The 15,709-nt window shown below is 39.9% G+C and overlaps 1 protein-coding gene across 3 annotated transcripts in view; it reads right to left on the bottom strand.

Annotated features, from left to right (window-relative positions):
- Window positions 1-15,268, bottom strand: part of Reck (Reversion-inducing-cysteine-rich protein with kazal motifs) — a 147,020-nt gene extending 131,752 nt beyond the window's left edge. The window contains exons 1-2 of one of the 3 annotated variants that reach the window (XM_076179046.1): window positions 15,200-15,268; window positions 11,803-12,921 (exon numbers count right to left, since the gene is read on the bottom strand). In XM_076179046.1, the coding sequence (XP_076035161.1) occupies window positions 11,803-12,433 (631 nt within the window). In that variant the 5' untranslated portion in view covers window positions 12,434-12,921; window positions 15,200-15,268. Of the gene's footprint in view, window positions 1-11,802; window positions 12,922-15,178 lie in introns of all 3 variants that reach the window. The other 2 variants (XM_076179045.1, XM_076179047.1) reach the window with 2 other exon arrangements.
- Window positions 15,269-15,709: the final 441 nt, after the last annotated feature.

Genomic DNA, 15,709 nt, shown 5'->3' with positions numbered 1-15,709 from the left:
CTGATCGAGTCCCTGGCTTTCTAGACGCCAACACAATACTAACACATCATACCCAGGGCGGGACAACATTCTGAGCATACAATGCCATTTCCTTTGACTTGTATGATCCGGAGTGACTACGATACTTTGTGATAAGCAGGGTTTAGCCACAATCATGCCATCTTGACTTTTGTTTACGTTACCGAAATACGAATGTATTTCTTTTGGCGTTAGTTTCGATCCTGAACTTGTCGCATTTCGTTTGCTTCAAGTGGTGACATGACTTTCGGATACTTAATAAATTTACAAAGCCTGCTGAGTCATGGTTAATCCACTTGCGTGTAAAGATTACGATATCCTCTTTTCACATTCATCTATAATGTCCTGCCTGCACCATACCCCTCCCTCTCCTGCGCTCCCTCTTCTCTCGACCCTTCTCCCCTTTCCTCCCCTCTTCTTCTATTTCTCTCCCTCTCCCTTCTCGTTTTAGAGGGTGTTCCGTGTTCAATGCTGAATGTTGCTTGTATGTTGAATGTTGTGCCTTGCTAATTACAATGCACAGTAGTAGATTCTTCGTGAAATGTTCGAGCCAATTTGCAACTGGCCACGTACAGAAAGGAGGCATGTTGCATTCCTCGTGACATCATATTTAGATCAAAAGAACGTATTACATAAATGGACAGAGGATCTACTGGAATGAAAGATCAACACGAGGTAAAAGTAAAAAAATGAAAAAGTAAATAATAAAAAAATAATAAATAAATAAATGGTAGCCCGTATATTTTGCACATAGATGCGAATTTGCGGAACAAATTGGCTGGAAATATAATCCAGACCAACAACAGAAAAAAAATTGAAGGTTCAGTTTGATAAGTGGCTGCAAAAAGACGGGACCCCATGGGCACAATCTAGCCCTGTATACTATGAGGAAATCGAGAGTAAACAGATATACAGACATGTATATGCATACAGATACACAAACATACGTATATACACACATGATATTGTAAACACACGTATAGTATATCAATTTCTTTTAACTAATTCACGTCCAAATTTGTTCAGATATCAAATATCAAGTATATGAAAACAGGTGTAAGTACTTGATTCGTCCCTCCACATATGCGTATCTACCTTATCCAAAGAGACATCACAGTATAAAAATAAACAAGTAATTGACCTTTTTAGTCAGGACTCAGATACTGCAACAAGTTTAGATACTGTATATGGACCAATATGGCTACCTTACAAAATTTACTCTTAGTATAATCTTCAAAGATTAAACACTCCAAATTTCCTTGTCATGAATGGTTAAACATACACATAAAATAGGATATACAATAAGGTATACACAAATTAATCATGGCTTGGAAAATATATATAAAAAAAAACGAAAATATCCATGTTTTTTTTTGTCAAGGTTTTTTTTTTATAAAAAAACATGTTTTTTATATATAAAAAACAGCACGTCTTTTTTTTTTAGTTACGTCTATACATGGGTCCTGCTAATTAAAGCCTTGTAATCCAACTCAGCTTACCTTACAAAATTTACTCTTAGTATAATCTTCAAAGATTAAACACTCCAAATTTCCTTGTCATGAATGGTTAAACATACACATAAAATAGGATATACAATAAGGTATGCACAAATTAATCATGGTCTATGGGCCTGGAAAATATATAGAAAAAAAAACACGAAAATGTCCTTTTTTTGTCGTTTTTTTTTAAATAAAAAAAAAAAGTTTTTTATATATAAAAAACAGCACTTTTTTTGAGCTGCATCTATACATGGGTCCTGCTAATTAAAGCCTTGTAATCCAACTCAGCTTACTTTTCCTAAGTTAAGAATGACTTGAAATAATTTTACGTGAAGGCCCATCTTTCCCGTTCTTTCTACCTCCCACTTCTCCCCCAGGAAGCCTAAAATTAACAGAGTAAAGTCTTGGTAAAAGGAGCACCCCTTCACCGCTGCGACCCCTTCGTGAGTTTCTGCACACGAATTATTGATATACATATTCCTATTCATGTGTTTTACGAACCCCCGCACACTATTTGCATAACTGCCCGCAGAAGACCCGGGAAGGTCCGTGCCGGCCCAGACCCACGCGAGGTGGAGCGGGAGTCAAGGGAGCAGATAATAATGACATCTGCACAATGTTCTGCTGCTGGGGCACACACCGCGTCTCCTTGTCCTCCGCGGACGTCGTCGTCACCCCCGACACCAGCGTTGCCTGTGCCCTCCCAACCCTCTTCTTCCTCCTCCCCCTCCTCTTCCTCCTCCTCCTACGCATATCTACTCGTCTCCTCCGGCGTGTCATCTTCTCTTGACGGATTTCCCATTCCCTCAAATCTTTTCTCTCTCTCTCTTTCCCTCATTATCTTTATTTAGTTATTCGAATCCGTGAAGTATGTAAAATATGTACTCACGTATCTATACATACATACATACATACATACACACACACACAAAAGAATCGAAACAGATTCAGGGGCTGATGAGCACTAGAGGCAAGGCAACACAAGACCTAACCGACACGTTCTGCAAACAAACGACACGCGAAGAGCTAAGACCATGAGATAGGTTACGACATAAACCGTCACCTTTACCTTAAGTGCTCGGACTGTCTGGGTAGACCACAGTTTCGGGTAAACAGAGATTCGAACTCGGATCCGCGCGATCTGAAAACGAGAAGAAAACCAGTGCACCAGGGACCACACCCAGGAGGAAAGTATTTCAAGAATTTCGGGTAATGACGAGACCACAAGTGAAGAAGAAAAAAAAAAAAAAAAAAAAAAAAAAAAAAAAAAAAAAAAGAACATAAACAAAACAAATAAGATAATAATACGACAAAAGGCCGCAAGTGCAGGAGGAAAAAATATTACATAAACGAATACTGATAAACAAATAAAACAAAAATATCACTAACGAACCAAATAGAAAAACAAACTAATAATAATGACAATAATAATAACTATCTATTTGATCATCTAAATACATAGCATGGCTGGTCAGAAACTATATTATACGAAAACATCACGACAGAAGTTTAACTGCAACACTGGGCGTGACGCCATTCTTGCCCAGTGTGCCAGGACGTGTGTACACACACACACACACACACACACACACACACACACACACACACATCTTCTGTATCCCCGTTACACAAGTGGAGTACCCAAAAATGACGTCATGTGTTCTTGAGCTGCATCTGAAGCTGTCAGCTTCACCATATATACGAGTCCCTGAACAGACAGCAGTCAAATGCAGCCGTTGGGCACGGAGCTCGTGCCTTCGTCATCACAGGACAGAGCACAAACCACATCCGCCACAGCGTCCGCTGCAAATGCAGATGTTTTGCAATAAAAAGTCAAAGAGCAACAACAAGAAGCATTCCACACATTCCGTAACACAAGTTTCCTTGTTCGCCCAAGTCATTCCCCTTGCAAGCCTTCCCGTTTTTATCTTTTTCTTTCCTTACCCCTTTAGAATCCTCAAAGGGTTTCCTTTTAACTGAATAAAATCGCCTGGCGGCAGGCAGAACCCACACAAGGCGAGTAAAGTGTTGAAAGGGTTAAACAGACTATTTGTCAGTTAATAACAACTGCGTCCTCTCTTGCAAACCAATCACTCGAGCAGTAAAACATGCTACTCTATTCGCCTACGTGGTAACCGTTGTTGTTGTTGTTCCCACCCTCTGGACACGTCCACATATAGGCATTGCTTCACACGTTCTTGTACCAATAGCCTGCATTTGCACACCGTTGGTGAAAAAATATGTATGTTTACGTGTGTGTGTGTGTGTGTGTGTGTGTGTGTATATATACATAAATATATATATATATATATATATATATATATATATATATATATATATGCAAAGTAGACCACTTGGAAAAAGAAACTAACGAAGCTTCGTTAGTTTCTTTTTCCAAGTGGTCTACTTTGCATAAGTGAACACACGTACCCGTGTTCTTATTAGCATATATATATATATATATATATATATATATATATATATATATATATATATATATATATATATATATATATGTTTGTGTCATTTTTGACAATTGGAAATAAACTCATCTGCTGGGATTCGAACCCCCGCCAGAGTGGCTTGCTTCATACAAGGCTGTGGGGTAGGCGGTACGATCCTTGCCTTGTATGAAGCAAGCCGCTCAGGTGGGGGTTCGAATCCCAGCAGATGAGTTTATTTCCATATATATTATATATATATATATATATACATATATATGTATATATATATATATATATATATATGTATATATATTTTGTGTGTGTGTGCGTGCGCGCGCGCGCGCAATAAAAACACTAGGAGCGTGTTCACAAATGCGTGAGTAACCACTAGGAAAAGTAAACTAACGAAGCAGAGTGCTTTCGTATAATTACATCTTCAGCAATGAAATGTGATTATACGGAAGCGCTCTGCTTCATTAGTTTATTTTTCCTAGTGGTTACTTACGCATATACATATATACATATATATACATATATACATATATATATATATATATATATATATATGCAAACTAGACCACTTGGAAAAAAGAAACTACTTTGCATAAGTGAACACATGTACCCGTGTTCTTATTAACACACACACACACACACACACATATATATATATATATATATATATATATATATACAAAAAACAAAATATAAATACAAAAATAAATCAGTAACAGAAAAAAATAACAGAATAAATTACGTAGCTTGTATGATAACATCCCTTCCAACCCCACCCCTCCAATTCCTCTCATGGTACCTTATGTAACCTCAGCGTGACGACGACGGAGAAACAGAAGAAAAAATCTAAGAAAACGAAGAAAAGGTCTTAAAAACCAAGAAGAAATCTAAGAATTCTGAGAAGACGAAGAAGAAATCTAGGAAAACCAAAAAGAAATCTAGGAAAACGAAGTAGAAATCTAAGAAAACGAAAAAATCTAAGAAAACGAAAAAATCTAAGAAAGCGAATAATTCAAGGAAAACGAAGAAGAAATTTAAGAGAACCAAAAAATAAGAAATCTAAAAACAAGAAATAAGAAAACTAAAATATAAGAAAACGAACAAATACAAGAAAACGAAGAAATCTAAGAAAATAAATAAATCTGTGAAGAAAACTATTAAAAGCGAGCTAAGAAAAAGAAAACAAAATAAAATGAAGGACAAAACGAAAATAAAAGAAATCGGAGAAGAAAACGCACAGGAAAAAGAAAACGTGATCAGATAACCGACAGCAGCGAGCGCATATCAACTCGAGACTCCCACTGACGACTCCCTCACCGGCCGTCTGTCATTGACTTGACGGACCTGTGCAGCAGACCAAAGACCCATCGACAAACCAGCTGCAGGATGACACCACAAAGACATCACGCTCATCACAGTCCCATCACGGATCTTCACCTATCTGTCCCAAACTGAACTCCCGTATCCGGCAGATCTGTCCAAACATAAACAATTCCTCCTCGCAAACCATTTAGTGACTGTCCCTTGGAGGATATACGCGTACGTGACAATGTGACGGTACTGTGACGCTCTGCGAAATGACACATCGTCACGTCTTCATCATCATCCCTTTTGTGTACGACACTCATCACCTCCATTGTGTGCCATGACACACAGCCAAGAAGCCATACAGTGTCGAGTGTCAGTACGTGGTACAACGAACCCGCTGGATACTGACATTCAATGTTTTGAATAAACTAAATTTTACCCGTTCACACATGGAAGATATCTACATGCATCAATATTATATAAACAACGAATCGATCACAAACAATTCAGGGTAATTTGAAATAAGAACGACAATGAAATACTGAATAAACTATATACGTCTTTATAAATGTGCCAACTTCGAAAGAAACTTGGTTTTTGGGGCCTTGCACTATGTGCTCAGAATGCCGGGGCAAATGACAGTCATCGACACCTGTTGGGTTCAAACTCAGGTACACTTCGTAGAGAGCAGGATACCAACACCCCATAGCGACACAAGGACCTTAGAACCACAACTTTCTTTAGAACAGTCGGTAGAGCGCTGGACTCCTAAGCCACGTTGACGAAGGTTCAAATATTAACGTTCTTTTTTCACTGCAAGGCAACTCCGCATCTTCCGATACGGGGCAACACTTCTGGTGAACTGGTGGTGCAATCGTACGCTCGCTAAGCCCGCGTTTTCCTAGTCGCGGGTTCGAGTCCCACACTTCTCTCTCAGATTCCCAGCAGTGACTGTAAGCTACCTGGCCCAGCAGACCAAGCGCATAGGGCAAAGGTGACTACTTCGGCCGCAGCTACGTGCCTCCTGGCGTATGCTCCTTGCCACGACCACAAAAGAGCTTCCAATCCCTCAATCTTTGTGAAGTAAATAAAAATTATATAAGGGTACAAGATAATCATGTGGCAAGAGAACGCAATGTACTTTCAAGATTTTGTTTTGGCTAACAAAAGTAATAAAAATATTCACGCTACTATGCCGTCAACAATGCTTTTTCTATCTACCGTGCCTACTCGCTTCGTGTTCTAAAGCTAAACATTATTTTATTCCGTTCGCGACAAAATAATTTTATCGATATATATATATTTTTTTTGTCAAGAGTATACATCCCCAATTATTCAAACAGAAAAAACATGACCAAACATGGCGGTGGCAAAGATGAAAAAGAAGCAAAGAGAAAAACAAAAAGAAAAAGAAAAGGGAGAAAAGAAGACAAAGAAAAAGAAGAGAGGACATCACTAGAAGAAAAAGGTGAAGAAAACGAAGGAAGAAGAGGACAAAAGGAGAAGAAAAAATGTGCTCATGAGAAAACAGGGACTCCTGAAGACATACCCAAATGATGCGCGAGTCTTGTCCCGTAGACAGACGTTTTGATCGCGCAGTCCAGCAACAGGGTCGGGCGTGATGAAAAGAGAAAGGTTCCTTCAAGTGGTTTGCACACACATACAGACAAGGCAAGAGGAGCCTCCATCTTCTTCGCCAACATCCTCTTCTCTCTCTTCCCTGAACGTTCCTCGCTGTCCTTCTAACCCCGACTCTATTCCAGACTTCCTTCTTCCCTTCCCTTCCTCTCCTTCTCTCTCTACTCTTCCATCGTCCTCGCTCTCCACGTTACTGTCTGCATTCTAATTACTTTCTCTCTTATCTAATTTCTATGCCCGGCTTGGTTCTTCTCTTCTTCCTTCTCTACTTTCCCCGTAATTGTTGACTAACCCTCTTTATGTTTCAACTCGCATTTCCTTATTTTCTTATTACTTCCTTCGCTACCGCAGGGGGGAGCTGCATCCGTCCCTGTGAACGGGGCCTTTGTCCTGTGATGACATAAATTGGCGGGTTGGTTGCTACCACACTGCTCCCCTTGTGTGGGTTGCCCGCGCCCATTTAGCACGAAATGTTCTATTCCCAATGATGATGATGATGATGATGACGATGACGGTGGTGACGATGGCGACGACAACGATGATGACGACAACAATGATGACGACGACAAAGGAGGAGCTGTTATGGGCCAACAGCCTCTATCTACGCGAGGAAATCATCGAACTTACTAAATGCTTCGCTAAGCACAGGCTGAGGCAAGATAGGAGTGCGCAAGGTCAATAAAGTTGGGCATTGCTGTCTACACAATGCAACCGTCGAAACCCTTCAGTGGGATTCACGCTTGTACGTCCGCCACGCCAAGAAGACTTCACGGTCTTCGTAGTACACACGTACAATAGACAATTATTGTACATCGGACTTTGATCAACTCCATTAAACCTCCTAACAAAGTACACTGATACAAAAATCGTAGATCACGAGTCAAACACGTGATCTATGACCATGGTGAATAAAAACACACACACATACACAACCCGATGACAAAAAGAAACTAACATTTCTTCCTAGAGATCAATTACCTAAGGACCGATGTCTTCATCTGTGGGGCTGCAGGTTTCCACCAAGAAAAAATCGTGGCAACAATGACATATTCCTCATTCTCTTCCTCCTTTCCCTTTCCCCACCTCCTCGTCCTCCTCCTCCTCCTCTCCGTATCCTCTTACTCAGGTTGTCTCCTCGACCCATTCGCCACCTATTCCCCATGTTTGTTTTGCCTGGTGCGGCGCCGGCCAAAGATTTACAGTCTAATGAAGCACCCATCTATCCCAAACAACACGCGCCCCGGCGCATTTTATCTTGAAGGACCCTGCCCGAACTATACTACTACCCACATGAAGGTAGTAAAGTAAGCGCTTCACCCTTATCTTCGCCTAAGCTCTCTCGCTCTCTCTCTCTCTCGCTCACTCTTGCTCTCTCCCTGTGTTGCCCTCTGTGTTGCTTTATCTCCCTGTTGCTTTGTATATCTCTCCCTGTCTCACTTTCTTTCCTTATATCTTCCACAAACGTTTGTCTTCTTGTACCTTCATTAGTGTTCTCTCCATATTATTTCTTGTTCTCTTGATGTCCTCCTGTTTCTATCTACAACAGAAAAGCCCACTGGCTCACAACGATGAAAAATGTATTACATTCACTGAAAAAAAAAGTAAAAAATAAATTAATCGATAAAATATTTCCGAAAAATTCTGTAAAATTCACGTTGCTTCTGTAGATACATTAAAACACTTTAAGACTTACAAACTATTGTTTGAAGTCATGAAACATGTGTAGTATGATATTCTACTCTTTGTATACAACTGAACAATGACAGACAATACCTTGCACATTTTATACATGAACATGCTGTAATTTTGCAATATAATTCTTTATCTGTGAGAACATAGGGGAAAAAAAAGTAGATTTAAATTATAGTGTCTGCTGATGAGGTTTTAATGAAGTCTGAGATTTTGTCCTCGCCCATTCTACTCTGCCTCCCTCCACCCTCCTTTTTCATCCATTACATCCCCTGGTGTCCACCTGATCCACATATCCTATTTCTCGGTAAGGCTATCTCCTCGCTCCACATTCATTACTATGATCTCTTCCTCCTCAGAGCCCCCCGCATCCTCCTCCGTCCCTATCCTTTCCCTCCTCCCTTACACTACCTGCTTTTGTAGTGTAATCAATCTTTTACAAATCTTTTTCGGCGCTCACACAGCGCGTGTACAGAACAGTATACAGAATACTTTATGATTATCCCCGAGTACCACGTAATCCTCGAAAGTTGTTGGTACAATTTGCCTCAGTATCACTACCTGCCCTGCACTCGTAGAACGATGCTGCTAAGTGTCGATTTCCCGCCTCGAGATTTAGTTATGGCGGCTACCGAATCGAATGGACGCACACCCGACTTCTATTCTATTTTTCTCTACTTAGCGACTTAAGGATCTATTTTTTATGTTTGTTATCTTTGCACAAAGATTGGCTAACAACTACGGACAGCTGCATACACAAGTTCTTTGACATTTAATGGTATGCAAGCTTCGTATCTGGTAACAACGCAAAAACCTTGTCGGTGACATTAGTCATAAATGAAGCATCTTCAGTTTTCTTCTGTTGTCAAAACTGTCGTATGTGAATTATCTTTTTCACAGAAACACCAATTATTCTTGGTAAAATATACAACAATGTACTCTCCCAATTGAGCGAACATTTAGGTAAATGTAGCCAAAGCCAATTTGCCGTAGTGGAGTATTATGATACATGAATTATTCCCAACCGTCCTCGACTTCAAACAGATGGTTCAGAGCATTGCTTGGTGCATTTCAGATGTCAAGTTCAGGCGCTGCTCTTGTTAGCTTTTTTTCCTAGTAACGAATTTAAATGACATTGAGCATTTCAGAAAAAAAATCAGCAAAGGATTTTGTTCCCTGTCAAATTAAAAAGTAACGTTAATAAATTAATTTGAACGAAATTACGAATGCTACATTTATGTACTGTATATATGTACAGAGTGAGCGCGCGAGCGCGCGCATTTTATCAACCCTTTCCATACCGGTTACCATAAATAAAAATAACACAAGTTTTAAACGGCCATTGGCTGACATTTTGATTGGGATTATAATGTCGGAGATGACAGAAAGGATACTTAATAACTTTCCAAAAATAAATTCTCTAAAGAAGCTGCCAGAAGAGTCAATTTTATTTAGTGTTTTTTTTTTTCTTTCTTTCTTTTGTCGGAAATCTTCCATCCTAGTTTCTGCTGGGTTATTCCATTCATCATGAATCCTCAGCCCCCGGCTGTGGTGAACGGGCTATGACTTGGACAAATTACCCCTTTCCTTTCTGACAGTTACTCTCCATTTTCTTATGGATGCCGCCAAGCCATTTTATTCGTCTGGTGGGCAAATTCCACCTCGATGAAGTAGACATGGAATAACATTAATTCCCTACAATTTTTCCAGTAAAATTTTTACTTAATAAAATTATAGTTTCATCATTCTAAACAGCCTGTGTGACCCACAACCTACAAAACCATCAAGTGCAATCTGTCGATTAACTCACAGATGCTCATTTGATGTATATTGTGCTAAACACTCATTTGGAGATGAATAAAGAGCTGAATGACGCTAGCAAGATTCTTCCACTTAATGCCAAGGTTATATATGATGTTACTGCACCAAATATTAGTTTGATTCATTTATTATTAGTTATATGTCAATTTATTATTACCTACTATTTAGCTGTTTGTTCATTATTTAACTATACCTATGCATTTATTTGTGCATTTTATTATCTACATTATTATAGTTTTATTTATTCATTTATTCACATATTCATTTATCATAACGATTTTTGTAATCCTTTGTAATTATAAAAAAAAAAAAATCCCACTACATGCGAATATCTGAACCAAAACGTCTTAATGAACCAAGACTTGATTAGAAAGAGGAAGATGAAGGACAGATCCAACCCACGAAAACAAGGGAAAGTTCCACACCGGGGCGAAAGGAATAGCGACCGAAAGATGAAGACAACAACATGTACGTTGCATGAGCTTCCTCCCCCTCCCCTCCTCCTCCTCCTCCTCGCCCTCTTGCGGTGCGCTTGACATGCGAGTGGCATTTGTTTACGTCTGCGCAGATAGCTCAGATAGATTGCACTCATGCGCAATAGATACTCCTAACTGGTCTGACCGCGCCGTTGAACAACCGCGTTCAAGTAGGACTGAAATTTCATGGGCACTACTTACAGTACATGAGTGTTATTCGCTAATGAAGATGTAACATGTACAGACCTGCGCCATGAACATAGAACTGTACTTGTTACAGAGGCTGTCAACTTGTTAAACATGCAATTAACTAAAATTTAAACCAGTTTGGCAGACTGTCAAATGTACAAAATATTATTTCTTGACTGCACGCTTCACACTGTCAGCCTGAAATCAAAATAGTAAAGTTAAATATAGGCGTGTATGTGTATGTATGTATGTATGTATGTATGTATGTATGTGTGCGCGCGCGCGTGTCTGCGTGAGTACGGTTATGCGTACAGACAAGAAAAAAGTTTTGAGCCACACAATTATCTTTAATGTTAATAGGATTTTTTGTCGAGTACATTATATATTTTTTATGTATTATCTAGCTTATAATTAGGTAATTTTCTTATATAGAAAATATATCGCGTACTAAAAAATATATATATTGAATTTGTCAGACTATACCACAGCCACGACCCAAAACACACGAAGCTTACCCTCCCCCACCTTGCAATGTTGCACGCAATTTGATATGCAAGTAAGGGCAGTAACCACCCCTCGTTCGGCGGCCTGCAATTAACAACCGGGGTCAGGAAACAGGGTAGTAAAACTCGCGGGGGACCTCAAAGAGAATCACCGGAGACTGGCTACGATAAGCCCCGGTTAGGGATCATTCATTCATCGACTCACCTGCTTGGTTTCGTGGCGTTGCACCTGCCCCCCGGGGCATCAGCACCGTCACTATGCACGCCGTGGCCCACGCCACAAACAGCCAGCGCCCCCACCCTCGCCAACTCCCACGGCTACCGCAGCCGAGAGGAAGTCGGGAGGAGGAGGAAGGACACGACGTGGGGGGTGGATGAGAAGACCATCTTGATGACAACACCAAGTCGTCCGCAATCGACGCTCCTCCTGGAGTCAGAGAGATCGGGTCGAGAGTCGAGCGAGGAGACTCGCCGATGGGGAAACTCGTCTCGCCGCCAATAAGTCGATTTTTCCTGCCAGTGTTTCGCTTCGAAAGTGAAGCTTTGAATCGGCAATCACGTTCCGAACTTGACACAAACGATGCACTCTTCTTTCCCCCACCGCCCCCTCGACCAAGAGGGGGACTCGTACCAACACCATCACTTTCGAGAGAATTCGAAACTTGCCGGTCCTTCCCCGCCTGAGTCATGGCTACGCCCCCGGGGGATGGTGGGCTTAAGTCCCTCTGAAGTGTTTCCATGAAGCCTTCTTGCACTCCCACTGGTTGCACCAAATCCGAAACTGTCCGTGCCACTGACGCAGCGTCAGTGGCGAACTGTTCACTATAAACTTCCATTTAGTCTTACCGAAGTACCCCAGAGCTTACATGATCAATCTTCAACCTGCACATCCGTACTAAACGCTTTTCTGTCGAAAACTAGTGGATACTGCATCCATTTTGTTTCATACATCACACCTGTATTCCGTTTGTCCTTCTGTGTGGCATGCACAGTACACTTTCTGTCTGTTTAGCAAGCATAAATCCAGACTTTGATTTACACTTCACAAAGCATACCCGCCGTTTTCCTTCGGTACATCTTGGAGGACGTATACTTTTCCCATTCCGATTCTAACAATTATATCATTCACGCCACTGTAGGTGACGTTCCTGTCAATACACCCAATTCATGAATCACCAATGCGCAATGCATAATTGAAACATTAGTTCTTGAATTAGACTCCAATTTTTCTCCATGGCAAACAGCAACGCCTCGCGGGTGCCTGTCTTCGAAATCATCTTATCCAGAGTTCTGTTGCGTTTAAAAACGAAGACAGGCATGTGTCCTGTATTGGTGTCAACATTTCATGAGTAAGGACTGGCTGAATATAATGGAGCAAAAAATGGGTAATATATCACAGATATCCTTTTTTTCTCTCCATTTACACCTACATCCTAGTGTAAACCTATCAAAACACACACACACACACACACACACACACACAGCAAATAAAGAAAATGTGAAACTTTAACACTTTAAAGCTCATTAAAAATAAACAATACCAATTCTTGAGAAATATATTGCTATGGTATAAAGATACAATTTATACTAACTCTAGATGCACAAAGTACTCGTATAAATACCGTATACTGGGGTTCCCAGTTTCCGTAAACTTGTGTGACTCTGGGCCGTATGGGTATCACTGTTATCATATTTCGTCGCCGAAGAGATGGAGTCATAGAATTGGGCAAAAGAGGCATCTATGAACAATTAAAAAAGTAAAATATGGGAGAACTGATATAATAATAATTGATATAATAAATAATAGTTGTCATATCACGGGTTTCGGGTGTCCGCTGATGTATAATTGAACGAGTAAACAAGATATATACATACAAGAATATATAAAGCATAAAAAACGACATAAAAAAGATAAAAATATCCCACAGCAATAGTTCATTTTAGGATCTTCATACGGAAGATAATTGCCCCACCCCGGATGGCCATTAATGATCATATCGCACAATCAATATTTGTCGTATTATGAACTTTACTGCCATCATAAATATGTATATCCTTACCCACATCACCCCATCCAGCATATCTCTTCAGCAACAGCAAAAATAGAATAAAAATATAAATAATACATAAAAACATAATAAATAATGATGAAATAAAACAATTAAAAATGATGAAAATTTTAAAATAAACGTTTCTCTTATATTCTTCCATCTTGCTACCTGCCATTTCCACGGCTCTTTTTAGGTGCGATATTATCTCCAAAGATAAGCGCTGTTTAATGCTGGATACAATATAATCGGACTGGATCGATTCCTCGAATGTTTACAACACAACATCCAGCAAACCTTCAGCTAAATGTAACTTATCACATGACGAAACGTTTTGTCGCAGCCGACAAGTCTTCAGGCACTTCTATTCTTCGGGGAAATACGACTTATTCCAGTATCACCCAAACATTTTTTTTCCGGAAAGGTTAGGTCAGTATATATTAAGCTGAGAGCTGTTTGACAACGTAAATTTCATGTTAAATATACGTATTTGCGTGATTCTGGAATTTCACGAAGATGATTAATGGGTCAGGACGTCACCGAGTTTATGCGTGGTGCTCATTTTTAGGTTAGTACAAATCCAATTCGAATGCATAGTCCTGTTCACCTAAAATCATAAATTCGTAACTAGATTAACTTTTCTCATTTTGCCAACCGGCGTAATTTCGAAGGATAATAAAATCAATTCAATAGCCCCTCCCCGGCTGAATTGAATTGTCAGGCACAAATTGCAACATCAACATGCCGAAGGGATAATTTCACTATTCAGTTTTACATTTGTTGTCTACCGCCAGATGATTTTAATCAGTTTTTTTTTTAGTCCTGGACTGGCTTTGAAGTTCTTTTCCCTGTGGAGGGAAATCCTTACCTAATAACTTCCATTTTCGTTGTAATACAAAATTTTATATTTCAATCTTGCAAGTTATTTACACGAACACGGCAAGAATTATTGGTTCTTACTTAGCGAGAACATCCAGCAATGATGGTACTACTGTAGTATTCAAGTTCTTGACGAATGCTGCTATTCATTCCTAGTCTCGCTACAGTCTTTCCTCATACTCGCAAAGTCTTCATAGTTCATACACACATACACATACACACACGCATGCACACATACTGTACGTAAAAAAAAAAAACAGGCACGCGTGCACACTAGTCCAATGTATTAATTTCCTCGAACGAATTTAAACAAACTCAAGAGTCGGGAAAATAAATGACATTTGTATCGACAACTTCATGAATATTTCGACAAATCTGTTCCTCAGTTCGTAAGACGAGCGACCGTGTGGCATCAGTCACGTTCCATGAGAGACAAAAGTGTTTTGTTGACGCCATACAGCTGTATAGACAATTGTGCATGCAGTCACCGAAACCCTCCAAGTGTTTCACAAATGCCACGCAACACTCACTGTAGTTTTTGTTGTAAAGAATATTTGGTTTATATAACATTCATTTCACTACTGCCATATAAGTCGAATGCACTATCTGTTTCACTTTGAAAGACAGTATGACATCCTTGGACATTGGTATAACCTTGAACCCGAACACACTAACGAGGAGGCAGATCCTCCGAGTCCGATACCCTCCTCCCTGTCTTTACGGGGTAACTAAACTCGAGAGCATGTCCTCACCGACTTTATAGCTTCCCTCAGAGTTGCCAAGAGTCATCGTGCGACATATATGGCTACCGTCCCCTAATATAACTGTTTACTTTAATGTTTTTATTGAATTTATTTCTCAGATAATAGTATTATATTACGTATGAATCGATCATGTGTGCAAGGTTGTGGGGAGAACACAGAGTAATGTTTATAAATGTGTGTTTGGTGATGTTTTGCAAGCACACATAAAGATATAAACTACAGACTTGAATGTGTCTTAACGACAAACAGAAATTACCGCTTAAGGACGTATTTAAAATAACACTTAGCTGTGATACACGTCCCAGTATAATGAAGTGTCAAAACAGAGTACGTGTACTTAACTAATTCGATTATGATATTTTCACCTTCTTTTCCTCATGCACTTCACACATGGGCAAATATGCGCTCACACGCGCACGCG

Source organism: Oratosquilla oratoria, chromosome 42 (genome assembly GCF_046742065.1).
Source record: "Oratosquilla oratoria isolate Oo_2021 chromosome 42, ASM4674206v1, whole genome shotgun sequence".
Taxonomy (NCBI): Eukaryota; Metazoa; Arthropoda; class Malacostraca; order Stomatopoda; family Squillidae; genus Oratosquilla; species Oratosquilla oratoria.
This window is presented reverse-complemented; position numbering and strand designations above follow the sequence as displayed.